At 39.8% G+C, this 23,459-nt stretch overlaps 2 protein-coding genes across 2 annotated transcripts; one reads left to right on the top strand and one right to left on the bottom strand.

The window, feature by feature from the left end:
* Nucleotides 1-382: 382 nt before the first annotated feature.
* On the bottom strand, nucleotides 383-13,408 carry LOC103714268 (cyclin-D3-2-like). Its single transcript, XM_026807480.2, has 6 exons — nucleotides 12,569-13,408; nucleotides 5,329-5,974; nucleotides 3,457-3,503; nucleotides 1,513-2,671; nucleotides 1,259-1,416; nucleotides 383-1,165 (listed from the first exon to the last, which is right to left on the bottom strand). Exons 4-6 carry the CDS (start codon nucleotides 2,207-2,209, stop codon nucleotides 815-817), a joined length of 1,206 nt encoding a protein of 401 aa, XP_026663281.1. The 5' UTR covers nucleotides 2,210-2,671; nucleotides 3,457-3,503; nucleotides 5,329-5,974; nucleotides 12,569-13,408; the 3' UTR covers nucleotides 383-814.
* Nucleotides 13,409-17,924: 4,516 nt separating this feature from the next.
* Nucleotides 17,925-19,963, top strand: LOC103714278 (F-box protein At1g47056-like). The gene has a single exon (XM_008801474.4). It carries the CDS (start codon nucleotides 18,131-18,133, stop codon nucleotides 19,706-19,708), a length of 1,578 nt encoding a protein of 525 aa, XP_008799696.2. The 5' UTR covers nucleotides 17,925-18,130; the 3' UTR covers nucleotides 19,709-19,963.
* The last annotated feature ends 3,496 nt before the right edge of the window (nucleotides 19,964-23,459 follow it).

The following is a 23,459-nucleotide window of genomic DNA, read 5'->3' as shown; positions in this document are numbered from 1 at the left end:
CCTTAAATGAAGCATACCGGAGGCAAAATTTAAGTACCAACATAATGGCTAACAGCATGACTAATTATAATCCGTCCTTCTCGATCTCTCTCCCATTGACTATTGTACTCGTTTCTATTAGCTTTTAATGAAGCTGCCAAAAGGTCTAGGAAGTCATCGCATTGCCTATCATGGCCACATGCAACAAATGGTTAGGCATTAAGCTTTTATATTCTCTCCGGCCTGCCTTCCTCTCACTCTCTCTCCGGTCTTCAATCCACCCTCCACCCTTTTTTTTGGATGTACTATTTTGCTTCCAAGGAAGCATGCCCGACCGAAGGTACATCATCAGAAGGGCGAAGTCTTATTAGCCTCCTAATGACATAATAACTACTAGCATAAATAAATGAACACTCGTCAGTCGTTATTATTATATCCATGAGAGCCATTGAAAAGAGGTTTAAAAGTTCGTGAATATATATGAGTTCATGGGAACAACGCATCGATGATATATAACTGATAGGACGACAGCCAGAGGCACGTACGGTATCATAGTAACGCTGGGCCAAAAGGCACGGTTAGCATGGCAACAGTAGGGCCAAAGCCTCTTTCTCTTGTCAACTAAAGTAAAAGAAAAATGCCGCCCATCTCTGCATTCCTCCCTCTTCTCCCTCCTAGTTGCGAGTCCCAACTCTCCTCCACCTCACCACCCCAAGTCCCAACCATACCAAGACTTGCTCCCAAGATCTACGACCCGCTACCGAGTTCCCAAACTCAGACAGAGATGGAAGGCAGTCTGCTTTCTGATAACATATACCATATAACTTAATATACTTTAAAGAGGAGGAGCACTGCAGCAGTCCAGTCTTGGCTCCTGGTGGTGATGAAGCCGATCCCCATTCTCCCCATCTTCGTCGTCTCCAAAGGCTTCGGTGGCAATGCGATTGGGTCTCTTGGGAGGAGGAAGCTCCGGGGAGGACGAGGCCGACGAGAAGGGCCACATTGCCCGGGAGTCGCAGCTCGACAAGCTTTCGCAACTGAAGCACGAACCCAGCACCGCATTGGGACTGGGTGGCGAAGGATGGTAATCCAAAGAGGAGAACAAGTTCCTCCTTTTGCGCCCATGACCAATAACGCCACCGTTACCGCCAGTGCAGTCCAGAATGAGCTGAAAGCATTCTTCCACCTTTTCATGGAGATTGTTTGACCAATTGGTAGACGTTAATATAACGAGGAAAGGACGTAACTGATTGGAGGAAAAAGTAATACGAGATCCAACCTTGGGAGCGTTGAGGAAGGCCAGGAGGTGGTGGGTCTCGTGGCACTCCAAGGCGTCCCCAGCAGCGGCGCCAATGCCGGGCTCCAGCTGCTGGTCGAAAACGTGTCGCATCGCCGCCGCGGCCCACGCCGATGCCGGATACCGGACCCATCTCCCATCTTTTAACCAAGAAGCAAATAAAATAAGCAATCGGAGCAGAGAGAGAGAGAGAGAGAGATTTTAACAAAGAGGAACGACTTGTTGCCAGAACCCACCGGCTATGACGGAGAGGAGAATGGCTTCGCAGCGGAGGAGGGCGGAGGAGGGGGTGAGGGTACCGTTTTGGGGTTTGTAAAGGAGGCGGGGGAGGAGGAGGTGGATCAAGGAGAGAGGGGTGACGGGATTCATCCGCCAGCCGAGGGCGGAGAGCACAAGAAGCTCCATCCGCCGCACGGTCTTGGTCTCGAACACGTACCCCGCCTCAACCTCCCCGTCTGCCTCCGCCTCCACCGCGGCCGCCTGGAGGTCGAGGAGGAGCGGGACGTACGTTTCCTCCACCTTCGCCGCCAGAGACAGGCATGCCACCGCCGACAGCCGCCCCATCCACGGCCGATCACCCTGCAGCCGAAGCCTACCTCCGCCGGAAAGGAAGCACCGGTCGAGGTAGTTCACGGCGAGCACCGCCGTGAGAGCAGAAAATCCATGCCGGGCGACGGCTCGCACCACCCACTCGACGGCGCCCCTCCTCGCGGAGCGGAGATAAAGGTCGTCAGCGCCATCAGAGGAAAGCGTGGGGTGGGTCTCCCCTTCTTTGGCGACCAGAGAAGACAAGATCTCCGCCCAGTCCTCCGGCAGCTCCGTCCCGACCTCGGCGGCTGAGACGGGGAGGTGGGAAGGTAGAGAGGCATCGGCGTCGAGCTCCGAGTGCTCTTCTGGGCAGTAGAGGGGGTCAAGGAGGAAGGTGAGAGCCATGGTCTCCTTCTGAGGGGAAGAAGAGGTTGGCGGGTTTTGTTCATGATACGCAGGGGTTATAGTAGTGGTGGGAGGATGGAGAGGAGAAGACGATCGAAAAGGAGGAGAGGGAGTGGCTTCTCGTCATCTCCCTTCGTTCTCTTCTCTTCTCTGTCTCTGTTCTATCTTTATCTTCGCCTCCCCTTTCCCTTTGTTGGCTTTTTCTGCTGCTATGGCGCCTACTGGGCTTCGGTTGCAGCAGCGAGGGTGAGCATAGGGAGAGAGAGACGGAAAAAGCGCAAGCTTTAATTGGAGTTGGGGCGTCACCAGGCCTTCGCCTGCCTGCAAGCTGCCATTCTTTTTATACTATTCTTTTGTTTTATCTTTCTTTTCTTTTGTTGGTTTTTACTGTGGGTGAGATCCAGATACAGTAGGTCCGGGAAAGAAACGCTTCAATGTGTGCTCCAGCATTGCCATGCGTTGCTACAGAACAAGAGCCACAAAAAAAAAAGTTTGCTACGTTTGTTTAATATGGTAAGCCAACATCCAAGTATTCGGCCATGGCGAGCCAGCTCAATAATCTAGGCCCTAGTGGTGGTGTATCCTGGGGCCGGGCTTTGCCCAGAGGTCGCAAAAATTTACTTAGACCTTGGCAGGCCTACCTTCCGAGCACGAGCCAGGCTCTTACTCAGGCTTCGACTTCATAACCATTTTTTTAATACTAAAAATATTTTAAAAAATATACTGAAATATTCTATTAATTATTTTATTTTAAAATTATAAATAGTTAAAAATTATTTAATATTATATTATAAATAATTCCCAAACCTAGCTCAGCCCGTTTATTAAATGGGCCAATTTTTCAGGCCCAGCCCATCTGGAGAACAACAACAAAAAAAAAAGGCTCTAGATATATCATCTTTGTGCAAAAAAAAAAAAAAATCTAAGCAATGCATGAAGTCTTGAGCCTTAATATGCACAACATATCTCCTTATTCTTTAATCGATTGCAGAAGGCTCAGCTTCACCAATAGCCCTGATCATCCCCCTTGAGCAATAATATCACTTGCATTGCAGTCAGCCTTTCACTAGGTTATCCAGTTAAAGGAGAGTCAAATAATAGTGACGCACAAATTCCCCTCTTGGAGAAAGGTGAAGGATTTATAAACCCAGCCCACTTTCGGTACCATAGGAAAGTCTCTAATTGTCGAAGGAAAACTCATCATAACAAAACAAATGCACAACAACAAAAGAACAAATGGGATCTACCTCGATTACCAAAATCCGATATGATGATCTGAAGAGTGCCGATAAACCTGCATGAGAGAAAAAAAAAGAAGCGCTGATTTGTATACAGAAAAAAGATAGAGAGGAGGTCGTCCGAAGCTGATTTGATTGAGAATTCTTAAGTCAGAGGAATGGCTTTGGGTAACATTAGAGGAGCATATGACCACAAAAAGAATAAAGAGAATTGAGCTGTACGTGGTGTCTCATGTACTTGGTACGTAACTTTTTTTGCTTTGATAGGTTCTTTATATAATGCATGTACGAATACATTTAAAAAAATCAAAAAATACAAGCTCGCGGAGTAGGAGTCACTTCAAGAGTGGAAAAAAGAAGAGGTCCAATGCTACCCCTCTTGCAGTAGAACGGATACACGATATCGATGAACCTTAATCAATAGGAAGAAACCCAAGTTCCACTGCTCTCTCTCTCCCTCTCCCTCTCCCTCCATTTTTTTTTTTTTATCTTTTTCTCTATTTATCTCCTTCCCCTCTCTCTCTTGTCCTTCTACAGCTACGTTTTCTCTTTCCTATCTTTATGGATCCCCTGATCCTTTCTTTCCCATTCTTCGTTTCAACAAAGGCAAAGATATCGGCCATGGATTCAATGCAATAGTAGTCTCATGTTGCGGATGTTGTGGCAAGTAACCTTTGGCTTGCCGTGTCGTCATACGGACACCTTTCCTTTAGTTTTCTTTATAACAAAATATAGAACATGAAGTCCAACGTAGACTAGGTACGTTGCGATAAAGGAGGCGAGGATTGGAAAAGCCTGAAAGGGTGAGTGTGAGATGCAGAACTCAAAAAATCGTGAGAAGATAAAGGTGCCGTGGACCATCGTTTTCTTTGTGGCGTCCAGCCAGTAATGGTGCCCTCCTCTTCAGGGTATGCTCTTCACCTGGTCACACTTTCACTCCTCTAGAGATCATTCTGGAGGAAAACTTAATGAAGATGATTGAGTAGATTCTATAGAAAAGGCCGGAGGTATCCTGACATCCAGAAGAGCCGAGGCACCATTCTGAAAATTTTTTTGGACTCGCTTTGTATCTGTTCCTTTATCTTTATAAAGTATTACTTGACTTTGAGGGCAATGCTCATGCTAGAAGACTGGTGTGCGCTGCCGATGTAACTTTAAAAAAAAAAAAACAACTGATGATAATTTTTTAACAAACAGTGATGGAGACATCTGCGGGTGGGAGGGGGGACCTATGTGCTGCTGGTCCTTTTTATGAAGAAAAAAGTAAAGAAACTTATGTGCTGGTCCTAAACTGCTGTTTCGGTTAAAAGATGGCTGCTGTTTAAAAGGAAAGGTTAGCTTTAGGATAGGTTGCTACTATGGATCCTCCCGGATGTCCCATAGAAAGAGTGCATTTTTTGTTTTGTCGATGGAAACCCATAGAAAGAGTGTAACATCCAATTTTAGTGCGATAATCCAATACAGGAAAAGACTGGTTACTTGATCTCCAACTTAGGACTGAAAAACTAGTTTTTACCTTTCGATAGAAAAAACAAGAAGATGCAATATTCCTTCTTCGTATGATGTGATGTCATGTAGTAGAAGCTTGGCTATGCTCATAGTTGTTGCACTGCACAGGGTAATAGGCTTCTTTTAAGGTAGATGAGCATGAAGAACACTAGGGAGGCTGAAGGAAAACATAGAATTATTACGCAAAGATCATGGTAAAGCTTAAAAGACTAGTTTTTCTTGGACTATTATTAGAATACTATGAGATCAGCTAGATGATTATACTTTCAAATGGAACACAACTAAGACTTTTTTAAATCCATGAAATGGGTCAGCTTGTGTTTAAAATGGAAGACATATAAATTGAGCGGGGTGGAATAGGAGTACTCATACCTCGTGCTGCACCTCGAGTGAGTGAACATGTGAAATTTCTTTAGGCACTTTTGACAAAAAAAACTAAGCCGCATCAAGGTGCTTGGAGAGTAACTGATCAGATTCACTGACCTTCAGTACCAAATTTCAGGCTGCACACAACATGGTCAGATTATACAATGCAGTACCCATGTTTGATAAGCAATGCCATGAACTTTAAAATACAAGATTCAGGTATGACTTCATGAATTTTCCAAGGGAAGAATTAAAAAGGGGAACATATTAGAAAGGTCATCTTGCATACTTCATTTCATCATGTTTGTTCCAACTACAATTGCTAAATAATTTATCTTCTTGGTCACTGGATGAAAAAATACAAGGGCTATACAAAATTAGAAATGAGACCATGAACTTGACGTATGAAATCTTTCCCTCATATCCATAACCAGTGAAAATGTTGGGTGGTTGGATGAGCAAAATATATCATGACAACGTAAAATCTTTAGACACGTTTGAAATGTTCTTGCATGAACCTTTCAGCATAAGATGGATACTTATCTCAAACATATGCTTGAAGACACTTCTGGTAGGAAAAATCGATCCAGCCACCATCAGTTCTTACAACAAAGAGGCATCTTGAATTTCCGAATTGTGGATTTCGATCAACCTTCAACAACATAAATCAAATAAGCTTCTATATCCTGGCATCCCAATTAGAATTCTGTACATCCAGATTCATGCGCTGAAATGATCCATCTATGGATAGGGAAAATAATCATGAGGCTTAAGTAGAAGCACAATGTAGATTCAAAAAAAAAAAAGAAAAAAAAAAAGGAGAGGTTCTCATGCTATTCTTTGCAGGCATAAGAAAAGCTCGTTAATCTGGACCTATCGTGTCACGAGTTGGATCTTGTTTATTAAATTTTAAAAACTAATAATTTTCACATATAAGATGACATATAGTTTCCCATTTATTTCAAGGTGTTCTTCTATTTTCATATTTTAAGCAGCATGTTTTATGGCCTCCTGGGAAACCTAAGACACAGAGAATGTGATTGCACAAGACTATGACAAATAAATTTGGTTCATAAAGAATAAGAACGCACAAAGTGGATTCCCAGATTCTTCTCAGCATACCTAAGCAGGAGGTTCAAGTAGAACCTGAGAAAATAATTTCACTCAAGAACAATTCAGAAAGAAAAGTACATTGGAAACCATTTTAAACCACTAGCACCTGAATGCATTTGCATATCAAAGGGCAATAAGGTGAATGCAGCATTTGTAGTATACATCATACAACTACATGGGTAGCTAAAATGACACTCTCACAATCTCGCATGCTAATACATATGAAGACAATAGTTGTAACCTTGGTAAGTGCATCTTCCATTTGTGCAACACCCAGCTCAAGCATTTTTGATGATAAAATTACAAGCTCCATGGTCTTGCCTGATCTTAGAAGATAGACTGTTGTTGCATTGCTGTTGGCCAGCAGTAATTGCATGTTGACAGCATTTGTGCTGCCCACAAGCACAAGATTTCCCCCTCAAATATTTGAACAACTCTGTGCACTGTTATAATGCACAACTTGGCTAGGTATGATGTAGGACACTTGCGTATCTCAAGGAAAAGGATTTAGGTTGAAAGAGACTCCGATTGAATGATAAAGCAGGAACATATTATGGAAAAATGAATTTTAATAACCACAATGCTTCATAAACATGAAATCATGTCTCGCATTGTCTAACTAAGCCATGATAAAGAATTAGCAGAATGCTGGTGTCTGAAGAACAATCAACAGAGCACCTAACTGAACAGTTTTTTTATATTTGATCATGATCCCCTTAGAATAATCAGCTATTTGTACAAGTATGGCTAAATATTTGCCTAGAGTAAGCCATGGAGGCAGTGCACCACGTCAAGCATTTTCCCTCATCGAACTCTTTTCGATTTATCATTCTAAATAATACTAAAAATGCATTGTAATTGCAAAAACAACAACTTATATGAAAGAAGTGAAGCTTCAATGAGATTACGGTTCTGAATGAGGGAAAATATGAAAGGTAACTCACTCAAGTAACTCAACTTTGAGTTGGTTCGATTGCATTTATAGGCAGTTCGAGAGCAGTGGCAACCTCTACCAGCACATCATAGGGTATCATTCCATCATATGGTCCGATAGATGCCAACACATCAATAAAAGCTAATGCAAATATGATTATTATTCTGCTATGTAGGCATCATAGGACATACTATATGGAACAACACTGAAATCCTTGATTAAGCCTCCATCAATCCTAAATGTGTGTTTCAGGCAAAATCATGAACTGTAATATTACTATCTAATAATGTTGTGGATTCTTCTGATGTCCAGTTCCTACTACTTTCCATTACGCAAATCGCATGGACTGGATCACAGACTCTGGAGCTTCAACGCATAGAATTATTGTTCAACTTTGAGATTGGGAGGCAAATAAAGAACTCTTGAAAAGGATGACATTATGTGTCATAAAAAAAAGGGCTGAAATTCAATATATGATCTGTCGTTTCACAAAAGAGGTTTTAGAGATAACCAAATGCAAGTTTTATCCATTTGTTACAGATATTGGTGTATAATATTGTCTCCTAATATTAATATTAATACAATGTATATTTGTTATATCTGTATACTATTTAAATAGATCATGGTCCTTGTAATTGTAAATATGGAGCTATTGCCCCCATTAGCGGATTTCACGGTAGTATTGCAATCCTTCCAACCTTCTCATGTTCCATGGTATCAAAACCTAGATATTTGGTTTCAATACCACCATGAAAAATTTAAAGTTCTATAGCACAAAGTGGCTCATTTTTGGTATAACTTGATCGTTGTTACGACCATCAGCACAAGAGTTCACAAGGGACTATCCACCGATAACAAAATAGCCAGATAGATGTCAGAACCTGGCCGCCAATTGTCAGCTTACTGCCCATCTACCACATCTATCTAGGATGAAAAGCCTGGGGCTAAAAACAAGATGAATAAAAACAAAAAGAAATGAGAAATAGAAAAGTAGTGGATTTCCCAAATGATACCAGAGTTCCACGGAAACCTATACTTAGGAGGGACAAATCACTCCAAAACATAATTATTACAACTTAATGGCTTGAGAAAATCAGCCTCCAACTAAACCAAGACATTTTAAACTTAATGAGTCAAAACAGCACTATCTAAGATTAAACTATACTTATCCAAAAACAGTTCCAGATTATAAACTGATGGTCGCCATTACAACTTGCTTGCTAATTCCAATTTTAACCTTTTATATTATTGCAAACATACTAAAAGTTGTAAAATCATTTTAGCTTCCACCTATGGATTTCCTGACAATTGCCATTAAATCTTGATTCCTAAATCCAGTAGCCAATTCTTTAAATGATTAGTTTGGAAACTAACTCCTTAGCCAAGATAGCCTAGATGTAAGCATTTGAAACCTTAATAAACATGTAACCATTCAAACAGAAATTGTTGGATGACAAATTCAACCTCTCATCTAAACCAGTTTTTCATAAAATTCGCCTTCTAAATACAGAGCATGATAAAAAAACTTGCATGGCAAGTTCAAACCTTTGGTTCCAAAATGGTTTTTCATCATTTTGTTTGTTCGGTCCCCTTAACAGTCCTTGTAATCTCAAAATTGTTGATGACAAATTATGTCAAAGAAAAGAAACAAATGAGTCTCAGCTTCACAATGTCGTGGGTATGTAAGAGATTATTTGGAGCAAGAAGAGGAAATACATTAAGAGATAAAGCCCAAGGCTGAAAAGAATATCAATACTGCTAGTCAACTGACTCTTTGTTCAGAGAGGAAGGTTCTTATTCCACCAATTCAAAAAATTCATAAATAGGGAATGAACACAGCCCAAGATTTCTGGTTTTGTATACCTCAAAAATTAATGTTTGTGGACCCACATATTTAAGAGAAACACCAAAGTTGGGAATCTATTTTCCTCTCCAACCAATGAAATGTCTGCCATGAGGGGCCTCCCAACCTAGTTTGGCATGCAAACCCTTGACTTTGAGAAAAAGATAACTATGTACCTTGTGGATACATGGCATGCCCTGCATGTTAGTTCATCTATAAGACATCCAAAGCAATATTAAGAAGTTACATGTCGTGGCAGGTATTTTACCTGATGCATGATGGACTCGCATATCTATGCATACAAGGCTTGTGGTCGGTTTAATACATGGCAGGCCCCAGACAAGTATTTATTAGTATATGCTTCAAGATCAAAGGTAAATGTGCCACCATATAGCCCATCAGATACTTGGAGGACCCAAGATGCTTGGTTGAGGAAGACCCAACACACAATTTTGTATAAGCAGAATGGTTGACTAAATACGTGCCCAGCCTAATGTTTGTGTGTATACAAAACATTTGTTAGGTATCATCAAGATTCAAGAAGTTACATGTCATGGGCCTATAACCTATTTGAAACCACCAAACCTTTACATGTATTTATGTACATTGCTAAAGAGAACCGGGAAGTTTTGGAGTATTCTTATCATATTCAACTGCCCATACCCACTCCAACCACGGCATTCCTACAATTGTTATATTTAGAGTAGATGCATATCTTGAAGTGGAACAAAAGAAAACGGGACCTACAAGATATCATGCATCCATATAACATTCTATGGGTCAATGTCATTCCTCATCTCAAAATCTCAACATTTCTTGTTCACTATATTATAAGAGATCTAACGAAAGCATTCTCTTGAACCATCCTTTTTTTTCTTCTCTCCCTTATTCTTCCTTCTACCTTTTTGCACTTCTCTATTTAATGTCAAGCCTTGTTATGCTCCTGACATATAGCAGTGCTCTGATGCAACCCATTGTCACTCTATCCATTGTCATCTTGCTATGTCACCACCTTCTCACTAGAGAACTTGATAACCTTCATAAGCCATTAATACCACGTCAACACTCAAACCTTGTACAGTGCTATTAATGTTATTTCTTAAGTGAGATCATTATCTCATATCTTCTATCTCTAGACCCATCTTCCAAACCTTTTCCCCTAAACCAGTGGCCAAAGTAGTTAAAGAGATGGAAGAAGAGTTCTAAGATACTGCATTGTTCATTCACCACCGTAGCCTTGTAATTTTCTGCCTAGAGAGGTATCTCTTCACCGCATACTAATGACATGATCTCTGTCAGAGCCATCTACAACTTGATACTCTGAGCACATTACAGCCACACAAAATAACCCATATTTTGGCACATGACCTCACCCGTTGTTGCATTATACCACAATCCTTGTATTGCTTTATTCACCAACATATCAGAGTACCATCCATATTACATCATGCTGCATCGTGCTGCCATTTATTTGTTATGGAGTTCATATTGCATCTTAGAAATGTGTAGTTAGGCCATAGTGTATCATCCTACCTATCATGGTGCTGAATTTTGTAACAACAGTGCAGATCCCCTCAATGCCATTCCCTTGCTTATTGCTTCTATCTCTGCACCTTAATATACCTGATGCAAAATTTCAGGTGCCCAGGTTTTGACAATTTTCTCCTGTTACTTAATATCTTTTTCTTTTCCTTGTCAAATCATCTCATTCCTACCAGCTACTATATGCTTATCTTATTTATCCTTCCGATACCAATGTACAACTCTATACCCTCTTCCCTCTTCTAAACTTTTTATTATCTTCTATATACTGTTTTGTCCTTTGTCTGTCAGCTGTTGTCCATAGTATAAAATGCATGGAGAAACTATTCACCTGGACAATTGTATGTGAGTAGGCCATCAGTGGAGCTTGTTATGCTCTTATTACTTTTTTATTTGAGGCACTTTAAACAAGGCCGGTTAACTAACGTATTTTGATACCAAGGGAAAATAAGCAACATACTTTTAAATATGCCAGAAGCCGATAACTCGGACAACAATGCCCTCTCTCATACAGTGGATATGACAAGATACACATACAGATATACATGCATGCATATGTGTCTAAGAAAATCGATTATGATTAACACATTATATCCCTTTAAGATGTTTTAACCATATCGGGGGTAGATTTAGGATGCACGTGGATGTGACAAGATACAAATACGGATATACACGCATGCACGTGTGCATGCATATTTGTGTGTAAGAAAATCGATTACGATTGACACATTATATCCCTTTAAGATGTTTTAACCATATCGGGGGTAGATTTAGGATGCCACATGATCTTTCTTTTGGATCAATAGTTTAACTTCATATTGTATTGATACGTACTCCAAAATCTATTGCTTCATACTATAAGAATGTTGGAACTTTGGATGATCAACCCTCTTGCCCATTGATCAGTTAGCCCTTACAATTGTCTTTTAGAAACTTAAGGAATGGACTGTAAAAGTAGTCTGCTGAATGATGACTTTGAGTTGTTGCTGTGTAATGAGTTCTTTTTAGTGGCTAGTCAGTCAGCTCCTGTCAAGTTTTTTCATGAGTCTATGATAGATCTTGGAAGAATGGCACTATGATGAAAGCTTTTGGAATGCAGAGAAGAAATCCCTCAGGCTTGCAACTTCTCTCCTTGAGGCTAGTTAGCTATCTATTCCTTGTTTTTGTTACATACAAAAACTTTGGTAGATGCTTCGTAAGTCTTGGTAGTAAAATTGATGCACCCATACAACCTCTATTACTAGGCTGGCAGGACCCCTAACCCTAAATCAATAAAATTCCTAGTCTCACCCTTGCTCTAAAATTGAGATTCTGCGCGAAGGGGGGGAATCATAGCAGGTCAAGTTGCCCATCACAATCAAGAGCTGACAATCCAAAACCCCATCCATGCAGCAGTACTTAATTCTGGCAGATTTCACTTTCCTTCCAGAGGACATTTCTTCAAACAAGATCCACTTTGCATCTCGGGTTGCTCATCTAAGATCATGCATATGACTACACTACAAAATCTCAAAACGGTTCAAACTTGAGGAAGTATTCTTGTGGAAATTCTTTCAAATGTAGTTCCAGGTATTTAATTGGTTATGCTCTAACAGATCAATCGAAGGAAAACACACAGGAACGGCAACTTGGGCCCTTTATCAGTGACGATTAATTAGGAATTTCATGCAAAATCACAAAACGGCATTAATTAACGATTCCTACTCAGATTATTCACAGTATAAATTAACAGACAAAATCTCATTTGGTCCATTGATTTCGATACCCTTTCATCAACTGAAAAGCCAGGATGGGCAGTATTGAGCTAAAAGTACCTGCTGGAGTGGAGTATCTCCTTCGTGAGGATGGCGATGGGCTCGATGACTTTAAGGATATCCTCTTCTCCATCCTTCCACTCCTGTGCTCGGGCTGGTCCGCCCATTGCTTCGACTACGGCGGCGGCGGCGACGGCCCCTTGGCGGCGACGGAAGTGCTCTCGCTCGACGAGATCGAGCTTTTATGGGGTGTCTCATATCTTTCACCTCTTTTTTTTTGGATAAAACTCGATGCCAAAAATCTTCTCCTCAAATTCTCGCCACTTTCTTTTGTCTTGTATTTTTAAATCTTTCCTTCTCTTTAATTGCTTCACTTCTTTTCCTCATGCCTTTCTTTTTGAGAAATAAGGCGAAGAGAGACTTTGGAGTCAAATATTTTACTAGATTAGAGAGCATCCAAAACAATCTATCCCGACTACAAATCCTGTTCTCTCTGATTTACAGGCTTTTCAGATGAGTTTTTCGGATACAATTTTCAAAAAAATCTATCACGAATCAGCAATCCTTACATCTTCTCAACTTGATATAATGGATCTAAAATTGGATCTTTTCAACAGAATAAATCAAACAGAATTTCTCGCTTCAATTTCATGAACCATTTGTTTGGATTTAATTCTAGGAGACTGAGTTAAATCGATTTGATTTTAATTTTACCCCTAAATCGACCCTATCCGACCAGTGTACATACCTCTAATTATAGCCAACACCTATAAATAGGTAACTAACTCCTCGGGAGTTCTATACCCCTAATTCTTTGTAATACGAAAGATTTTCCTCTCTTACACTCTTCCAATCAAGTTCCTCGGAGAAGGAAATCTTGTTGCCAAAAAGATTTGGCACATGTTTGGCCAAAAACTTTGTATAAAGGGAAACATCGCATGGGTTTTGGATTAGATAAAGTTTCCAAGTCAACGGGATACTATTTTCTTTTTTAATCGACATAACTATTTCTACTTCTAGATATTTTGTGCTTCTACCATGTTCGCACGTGCATCGTGTTTTTCTTGACCACAATGTAGCTGCCTTGAGGGACGTGCTAGTCCAATCTGCGTACTTAGAAACCCCAAAGACCCCCTTGCATCAGTCCCCGGTCCTTGCGAACGGAAGGGAGTAGAGGCCCATAATCCTAGTGTCGAAATAGAAGATTTGACCCGTGATATTTACTTTTATTTCAGCCCTTCATTGGACCGAACAAAGCCAAGACCGGGACAAACATAGTGACCAATCCACTACCCTAAACTATGCCATGGACGAAGGGCTTTGTTTTGAACCACTGCTCGATTTAGAAAGCCGCCTCAATCGGATCCCGGATTGGTGCTCGCGATTGTTATCTTGTAGGTGACGTTACGTTACACTTTAGAAAATGCTTCACCTCCCTCAAATGCTCCAAAGAAATGGCCAAACATCAACACCTAAGTTGACAGGACCGGGTGCAGGCCTATTTCCACAATTTTCTTGAAGAAGACTGGCAGTAGTTTCCATTCCACGGGCTACCTTGTTATTTGGAAAAAAAACTTAATTAAGGGATATCTTAATTGGGCTAGCAATAGGTTTATCGGTGGCTATAGAACGGGCTAGCAACAGGTTCAGTAGTTGCTATAGAACGTTGGTCACATATCGTGGTTGGATCATAGTCATATGTTTGTAAAGAACTGGGCTGAGTTTGAGGACTTGGGGTTGAAGATATGGGTGTAATAATGTGGGTTGATGTTAATAGATTGTTGGGCTCAGAAGAGGCATTAGGATGGTTGCTCACTAGAAGAGTTCTGTGCATAAGAAAATACTATCTTATTAAAAATAACATAACAAAATATGGAAATGCGCCCAGAAGAAAGATGATAGCATCGGTACCCATGAAAACCTGTAGGATAACCAAAAAAAATACATGGAAGAGAATGATATTCTAATTTATTTTTATTGTAGGGACGAAGGTAGGAAAAAAATAAGGAGTCAAAATACGAAGAAAATTATAATCTAGCTTTTTATTAAACAAAATTTCCAAAGTGAAGTAAAATGGAATGCATGCATGGGTAAACAATTATAAGAAAATTTAGCCGCTTTAAAAGTCGTATCCCAAATTGAGAAGAAAGATTAGGTTAGGAAAGAAGAGCGAGGCTTACTTTTACAATATGATAATGTTTGCACTTTGCAACCCCATTTTGTTGGGAGATGTGCCGGCATGAGAAGCAATGACTAATTCCATGATCATTTAATTCTTATTAAAATGGTTGCGACTGAAACTCACAAGCACAATCAGTTTGCAAAAAATTAATTTTATATTGTAAATTATTTTCAATGTGTAGCTGAAAAATGCAGAAGACATGATAAATATCCAAACGATTTTGCAATGGATAATACCAGGAGAAATGACTATAATCATCTGAAAAATATATATAGCAACGGTACCCAAAATGCCATGCAGGGAAATAAGAATATATGGAAAAAAATATTGTGGAGAATTATTTCTACCTACTTCATGAGGTAGTCATCATGTATATTTATAGTTCAGAATATACAAGAGATTATAAGTAGGATGATGCAAAGATAGAAAAAAAATAATAAATGGGTCTCTAGAATAAATCCTAAATTTATTCTATTTGAAATTCAAACTTCAAAATTTAAAATTTAGAATTTAGAATTAAAAATTAAAAATTTGAAATTTCTAGAATCATAGATCTTTGATATGTGGCTTAATATGAGACTGAGATGAAGATGCTGCTAATACATAGGTTAGCTTGTTATTTAAAAAAAAATTAATATATCTAAATCATTTGTCTCGATGCATCTGACTTTTCTAGCAATTATGTATTTTTTTTTAATTTTTAATCTCCTCCCTGTTTTATTATAAATTTGCATGCAAGTATTGCTCCGATTTAAATCCATCCATATATGGCCCACACTAACATATATACTCCGATTTATTTTACTTGTTCAACTTAGTATAGGTTCTTTATTCGAGATAAGCCTCCGGTATAACGCTATGATATATTTTATGGTCGTTATGATAAGAATAATTACTACGTGACCTTAACAGAGATAGCATACATCTTAATCTTCGTAACCATCTTTTGATGGGTGAGGTATATATGTTATAAAATTAAACCCTACAGAACCTGCACTCCCATGAAGAGTACTCGAAATTGGGTTTGATACATCCGGATCTTCTTCCTGCATTGTAATGCTGACAGCAAACATCAAGATATTAATGGTTTAATCTTCAAGTAAGTGATTTTATTATTCCATAAAAGTCAATAAATACCACAATAGCCCATCCCTCCCTGTCAACATACTATATGAGCTAATATATAAACCAAGTCTTGTATGGTGTATTATTGTATTCCCAAATAGAATCTAGATAATTATAGAGGCTGGCCTCCCTCCTCTCTCCCTCTCTCTCTCTCAAAATCTAAACTATACTCAAATATCATTTCTCTCCACATCATTTGGATATTCTAATGGCTTCTAAATATAAGAGGGAGACCAGGATGGCCATGCAATGTGAAATTTTAGATGCTGGTCAGACAAGATTATACAATATCATGCAAGCATTTTACGTATACGAGTCCTACTTTTATTACGTAAGCATTTTGTGTTAAAGTATATTTTTTGTAAATAAGCCTCACATTTGGGTTAAAATCCATACTTTACTATAGTTTGGGGCTTTAGAGGTATCTGGGAGAGGGTATCTCCATAATGTAATTCATTGTCCACAGATCTCTTCTACTTAAAAAAATAAAGACGATGGAAGATAAATCTCACACCAACTTACAAGACATGCAATTGGGAGATACATCTGAGACTAAATACATATCGTCGTTGAACTAACTGAACCACCAAGCGATGGATATATTTAGAGAGAGGGGATTGGGCCAGATAGCATTCGGATCGGGTCAAATAATGATAACAAGATGCAAAATTTTGACTTATATCTAGGAGATCGGGGATCGCATCAAGACCTCTTAATTCGTACCCACTCACAGATTATTTCTGGTCACTTATTTGATCCGATTTAATCATTGCTGCAAGATTTAATCCCTAATAGTCCTAGTTTAATATAATAAATCCAGTTCTTATAATTGTTACCTACTAGTTTTAAAATAATTTAAATAACTAATATTAAAAAGATGAATCATTCAAAAATTTTCTATCCAAAATCACGATTTAATACAAATTAATTTGTTTGATACAAATAGATCTATATCTGGAAGCTTTCACTGATGCCTAAGTTAGAAAATTTCAACTATTTCCATCCTAACTAGTTCCATTTTTGAATCATCTTCAAGTATCCTCATCAAGCCACTGATATCTCCATTTATTCAATTATAGGATGAAGGGAAAAAAATTAACAATTGTGAATCCACTACATAAATAACTTTCCTAAGGTATCCGATTTTATTATATCTAATATATATATATATATATATATATATATATATATATATATATATATATACACTAAAATGGAGGATTTGCTGGTGCAAAGCTTTTTATTTAGTATATGGATATTTAATCAATGTGATATGACCTTTATTTTGGATAACAAATAGAACTTTTATATATATCCTATTTGATTATATATGCAAAGCTCTTCATTTACCATATAGATATATGTATTAGTGGCATCATCTATATGGTCTGATAATAAACAAGGCTCTTATATCTATTTTATTTTGATTATATAATTTATTATTTATTATATATTATCTAATATATGTAATTAAAATGTACAAACAATTTAGGCCGAGCTCTTCATTGATACCTATATTAATAATATCATAATTTTTATTTTTAAAATAATTAGATTTTTATATCTACTATATTTTATTTAATTTATGCTATTCATTTTATTATATCTATTTTATATTATATTCTAAAAATTGCTGAAAAAGAAGGAAAAAAAACTGTATCCTGCGTACCGTGCGGGTGTACATAATTCTTTTCTAAGTTCTTTTCTATGCATGCTTGCATCTCAAGCCCATCTTTGAAATTCGGGTATACAAAACCGAGCGATTAAAGAGTATTTAATACACAACCAATTAACCGATGTTACGCGATACTTGTCCGTCTCCGGAACCAAAGAATAGTCGAAGTGGGGGGACCAAGCGAAGATCAACAGGGTCAGCTGCAACCGTGATGGATTTGGGTTCCCACTTCAGACCGCGTCATAGCACGCCATTCTGACCATCGGATGTCGCACTTAGTGGCGTCCACGCGCAAGATTTGGTTGACGGGTCCGTCTGTTCTCCCCCCGACCCACCGCCATCACGACCGTCCATGTTCCATCGGGGATATAAAACCCAGGGATTAGAAACTGGAGAGAGAGAGCTCTTCTGTGATATGATAACCGAAATAAAAAAAAAAAGAAACAAGAAAAAAAAACGAGAATAAAACTGAATTTAGTGGCCGGTTCAAGTCCGGTTCTTCCTGTGTGCAAAGAGGGAGGCGGACGCAGCGGCGGATCCCAACGGAGGGGAAAACCGATTGCAGAAAGAGAGGGCGGGAGAGATCCCATGTCTCTTTCTCCGCTTCCTCCTGCCTAGGATAAGCTAACGTACGCTCTGGATGGGACAATCGGCCTCCACCCTCTGCCACCGCCGCCCGAAACCCTCCGTCGCCGGCCCGCCGTCCTCTGCGATGATCCCTTCGGCCGCTTCCGCCTCCTCTGGGCCCTCGCGGGACCATACGGAGGACCTCCCTAATGACTGCCTGGCCCTCATCTTCCAGTCCCTCGGCTCCGGCGACCGCAAGCGGTGCTCCCTCGTTTGCCGTCGATGGCTCGTCGTCGAGGGTCAGAGCCGCCACCGCCTCTCCCTAGACTCCCGTGCCGCCCTCCTGGAGGCCGCCCCGTCCCTCTTCTCCCGCTTCGACGGCGTATCCAAGCTTGCCCTCAAATGCGACCGCCGCTCCGACAGCATCGGTGACGAGGCCCTCGACCTGATCTCCCTCCGCTGCCCCAACCTCACCCGCCTCAAGCTCCGCGCCTGCCGTGCCCTCACGGAGCGGGGCATGGCCGCGCTCGCCAAGCACTGCCCCAATCTCCGCAAGCTCTCGTGCGGCTCCTGCACCTTCGGCGCCAAGGGCGTGGAGGCCGTCCTCCGGGGGTGCCCCCTCCTGGAGGAGATCTCCATCAAGCGCCTTCGTGGCCTCTCCGACGCCGCCGCCGAACCCGTCGGCCTTGGCTCCGCCTCCTCGTCTCTCCGATCCGTCTGCCTCAAGGAACTCTATAACGGACAGTGCTTCGCCCCACTCATCGCCGGCTCCCCCAACCTCAAGACCCTCAAGCTCTTCCGCTGCTCCGGCGACTGGGACCGCCTGCTCGAGACCATCGCCGACGGCGTTCCCGGGATCGTCGAGATCCACCTCGAGAAGCTCCAGGTCAGCGACCGCGGCCTCGCCGCCCTCTCCTCCTGCGCCGATCTCGAAGTCCTCCACCTCGTCAAGATCCCCGAATGCACTGACGCTGGCCTTGCCACGCTCGCTGACAAGTGCCGGCTGCTCCGAAAGATCCACATCGATGGGTGGAAGACTAACCGGATCGGGGACGAAGGCCTCATGGCCGTGGCCAGACGGTGCCCTAAGCTCCAAGAGCTGGTCCTGATCGGGGTCAATCCGACGGCTTTAAGCTTGGGGCTCATCGCAAGCAATTGCCGCAACCTGGAGCGCCTCGCCCTCTGTGGCAGCGATACCTTTGGGGATGCGGAGATGTCATGCATTGCTGCTAAATGCATGGCTTTGAAGAAGCTCTGTATCAAAGGTTGCCCGGTCTCCGACCAGGGGATGGGGGCCCTCGCTGAGGGGTGCCCGAACCTAGTGAAGGTAAAGGTGAAGAAGTGCCGGGGAGTGACGCCGGGGTTTGCGGACTGGTTAAGGGCGAGCAGGGGAACGCTGGCTGTCAACTTGGATCCTGGTGGCCTGATTGAGCAGCCGGACGCGACACTAAGTGAGAGTGGAATTCTAGATAATGGCAGCGAACTGCTCCCTGCATTGGTCGAGCAGATGGGCTCCATGGAGCTTCCGTCTAGCAGTAATGGTCGGTCATTACCATGGAAGACTAGGATGAGCTTTCTGGCTGGGAGGAACTTCTTTGTCTCCACTTTCAGGCGGTGGTCCCATGGGAGCAGCAATCACCATCACTCATGAAAGAAGGGAAAGAGAAGAACTCTTTCGTTTGTCGTTTACATTGTTTTTCTTTGGTATTTGCATCTGTATGTCAATTAGCTTCTTCATGGTTTAGGCTGCAGCACTATCATTGTTGTTCCCTATAAGCTGTTTATTGCTGTCTTCTGGATTTGAATTATTTATTGCTAGTTTTGCTTCTTAGAGCGGTTGATCATTACTTTGTTCTAGCATCCTTATCCCACCTTAAGCTTCTATGAATTGTTTTTGTTATGCCAATTTTGAACTGTTTATATTTATAATTGGCACTCATTTTCAAATTCATCAGCAGGTCTAACTCTACAAACTGGAGAAAGGCATGTGTTTTTTTTCCACTTTTTGCATATATGCTGCCGTCATTTTGAATATAGGATTGTGATTATTATTAAGAACCAGGTTCAGTAGAGGCTGTTTATGCTAATTGCTACAGTTTCAAAGTGATATCATACCCTTTACTGCTGGGAATATGAATTAAATATGGTTAGATTGTTTAGCTGTTTGAACTGCCAATTCTTGTTGCTTGGATGAACACCTTTTAAGGAATTTGAATTGAATCTGTGGACAATCACAAAGAGGCAAATCATTTTTAGTTGTCAGGATACCTGATTTTACGAAGCATAGGGTATTAAAATCTTATTTTGTATCATAAACAGTCGTAAGGAGCTTCGAGATGGTTTAGCAATTCTCAATCATAACTTTCTTCGGAACGTTGATGTCGAAGACTTTGAGTGAGTGAAAGGGACTTATAGAATTTACTTTTTCTCTATTTGACCTTCAGTTTTTCTTCTATCCAAAAGAAAGACTTCAAAAATTTAAAGATAGGGCTGTCTACAAACCTGATGTCATTATATAAAGATTTGAATCAGTAAATTCGCTATAAACTACTATCCGCGCTGCCTTGACTATGTCTGTTTCATAGACTCTAAAAAGGATCTTAATTTAATGAATTTAACAAGTCAACCATAGTCTAATTATTTCTTGTTCGTTTTTCTTGTGTCTCGAACTCCCTTCATCAAGCAAGATTTGAGCTATAATTTTGCAGACTGAGACTTCGAATTTTCCGTTTCAATTAGAAAAAACTTCCTTCTGAAATAGTAAGTTGGGTCATGAAAATTTTAGACTTTCCAGACAAATAGTAATATAAATTAATTTTATCATGTGGTTTTCTGATATTTGTAAAATGTTTGAGGAATTAATTGCCTGTTGAAGTGATGATTCAAATTTCAAAGTTACTGAATAAACTTAAGATATCACAAAATTACATGGGCTTATTGTTTTATAAATGTCTGATGCAAGTAATATGATGAGTGGAAACTTCAAGATCATCACCGATGTTCTTATACATGTCTGATGCAAGTAAAATGATGACTAGAAACATTAAAAGCAAATACAATATTCGTCAAGGTAACTAGGGGCAAGTATTCACGTAGATTGATTGATCGGTAGAGAACCACGAGCAAATAAAGTCACTCGATTGATATATAAAATCAGTATCAATGAAAAAAATTAGAATCAATTTACACATGCCCATAGTCCCCCAAAATTCATATTTTTATCTTATATATATATATATATATATATATATATATATATATATATATATATATATATATATATATATATATATATATATGGGGGTGGGTGGGGGATTGACTAATTTCAAGTTGGTCAGTATTTAATGTTCCTCATAAAGACATGCTAGACTATAATTTCCTCATTCCATTAGATACGATACAATAATTTTCTTTGCATTGTTGACCACTAGATTTTTTTCTGTTATTGCCTTTTATATGTTAATTGAATTAGTTTATCCTACTCATATCTTTAACTTTTATTGTGTAGTCAATCCATGAGTTTTAGGTTGTGGTTTTTTGATGTACTTAATGAGTAATTTGGAAAAATAAGCATTTTGCCTCGATCACCAATATCCACACCCTTGTGCAATAACAATTTTGTATAAAAATCTCACTTTCCATCACGAACATGGCTTGTGTTTTTCCATCTGATCTACTCCTATTCTTTACAAGTCACTTTATGAGCCATTTTATGGATGCAAAATTTGACCAATGTGGCTCTATTGGCTCCATAAAGAGAATATTACAGTAGAACATATTGTATTTTAATATTCTTAAATGATGCCTTCGTTCTTATTCTTAATGTTTTAAACAATTGATGTGCCCCCCCCCCCCCCCCCCCCCCCCCCTTCCCCTTTTCCTTTTTCTCTCCTACTAGGACCTTTTGAAGGGATCATACTTATTGTGCTTATTGCAAGTGAGCAAGTTTATATAGCAAATCTGTGATCTATTCCTAAAAAGGATATATAGATAGAAAAAAGATGTCTCTAACATTAAAAGCATGGGGAAAGCATTTGAGATGTGTCTTTTGTAGTGCTAAGATTTCAATGAACAAGCTAAAAATCTTAGTGGTTTGTTATTTGATCAACTATATTGTATGAACTAGAATGTTTCCTGGGACTAAGGCTGTTGGAGATGAAACGATTTTAACACAAAGGGAACCAGAGGTGCACTTATGATACGATAGGGGTTACTAATTTTGAAATTAGCACATCGAAAGATTATTAGGAGTGGCACCAATGAAGAATGTCAATTCATGATAAAACGGAGGAATTTAATGCTTGGGATGAGTCTGTCCGAGGAATGTTAGAGATGACACCAGTAAGGGAAAGACATTTTAGATATAGTGGTTTGTGTAGACATTTCTCTTGCCACAACAAGTAGGGTGGTATAGCTGTTGAAGGATTATGCTTGTGGAAATTTTGTGAAGGAGAGCAAAGATAATATTTCACATTTCAGATCATGCATCAATATACATTATGGTTTTTCATTTTAGAAAGAGAAGGAACGGGGGAGAAGAGAGTTTGATCTGGTCCATGATTAAGTGTTTGACCTAATATTCTTGAATCAATAGACTGAAAATGATTTTCTGAAAAATAAATTACAGATACACATTATTTGGGAGTATTTGGTTTTAGATGGAACCTGAATGAACTATGTATAACTGGTTCACACACGATGATTTTATTTATGTTTGTTTATTGTGTAATTTTATTATGCATTACCTTTCTCTTCTTTTGTCGTCCTTCATGTCAACTTTAAACTTTATTATAACCTTTTGACAGCTTTAAGACACCTATTTAGTAAAACATGTTGCATCTTAACTTTGGATATATTTTTAAGGGTAAATTCCCTTTATGATTAACTTTCACACTACTTGACTTCAGGCGTAATTTTATCCATACATCTTTTACTAAGTCATTGATGGAATATTATTTTTATTAGTTGTACTTTTGCCTTGGATTGCATATCTTCTGATTGGTCTTGAAAGTTGTGGTGGTGGAAGATGCATATTATGAGCCCTTCAGGTATTAGTGCTTTTATGATGTGGTTGATTTGGTTGGTTGTGCTTCATATCGTTGTGTCAGCTGCATGTTGGAGTTTGAGTGGTGAGTGCTCTCATATGGATGGTGGCCTAGATAGGACTACCATTTTGTTGCTCGTATGTTTAATTCTCAAATAAATTTAAATCTACATCTTACTCTGCCCCTGGTCTCACATGGTTTGTCGGTGGTTCTGAGGGATAAATTGTTGTCATATTTGTATATTGGGTTCAACTTAGACCTTCATGTTCTCGGATTGGGATGCAGAAGCTTAGTGGTTGGCTTTTGTTAGCTTTTCCTTTTTAATTTTGCATTTAGAGAAGGTATAAATGTCCATCA

Source organism: Phoenix dactylifera, chromosome 7 (assembly GCF_009389715.1).
Source record: "Phoenix dactylifera cultivar Barhee BC4 chromosome 7, palm_55x_up_171113_PBpolish2nd_filt_p, whole genome shotgun sequence".
Lineage (NCBI taxonomy): Eukaryota > Viridiplantae > Streptophyta > Magnoliopsida > Arecales > Arecaceae > Phoenix > Phoenix dactylifera.
Note: the sequence above shows the minus strand (reverse complement) of the source record. Positions and strands in the feature narration are given on the sequence as shown.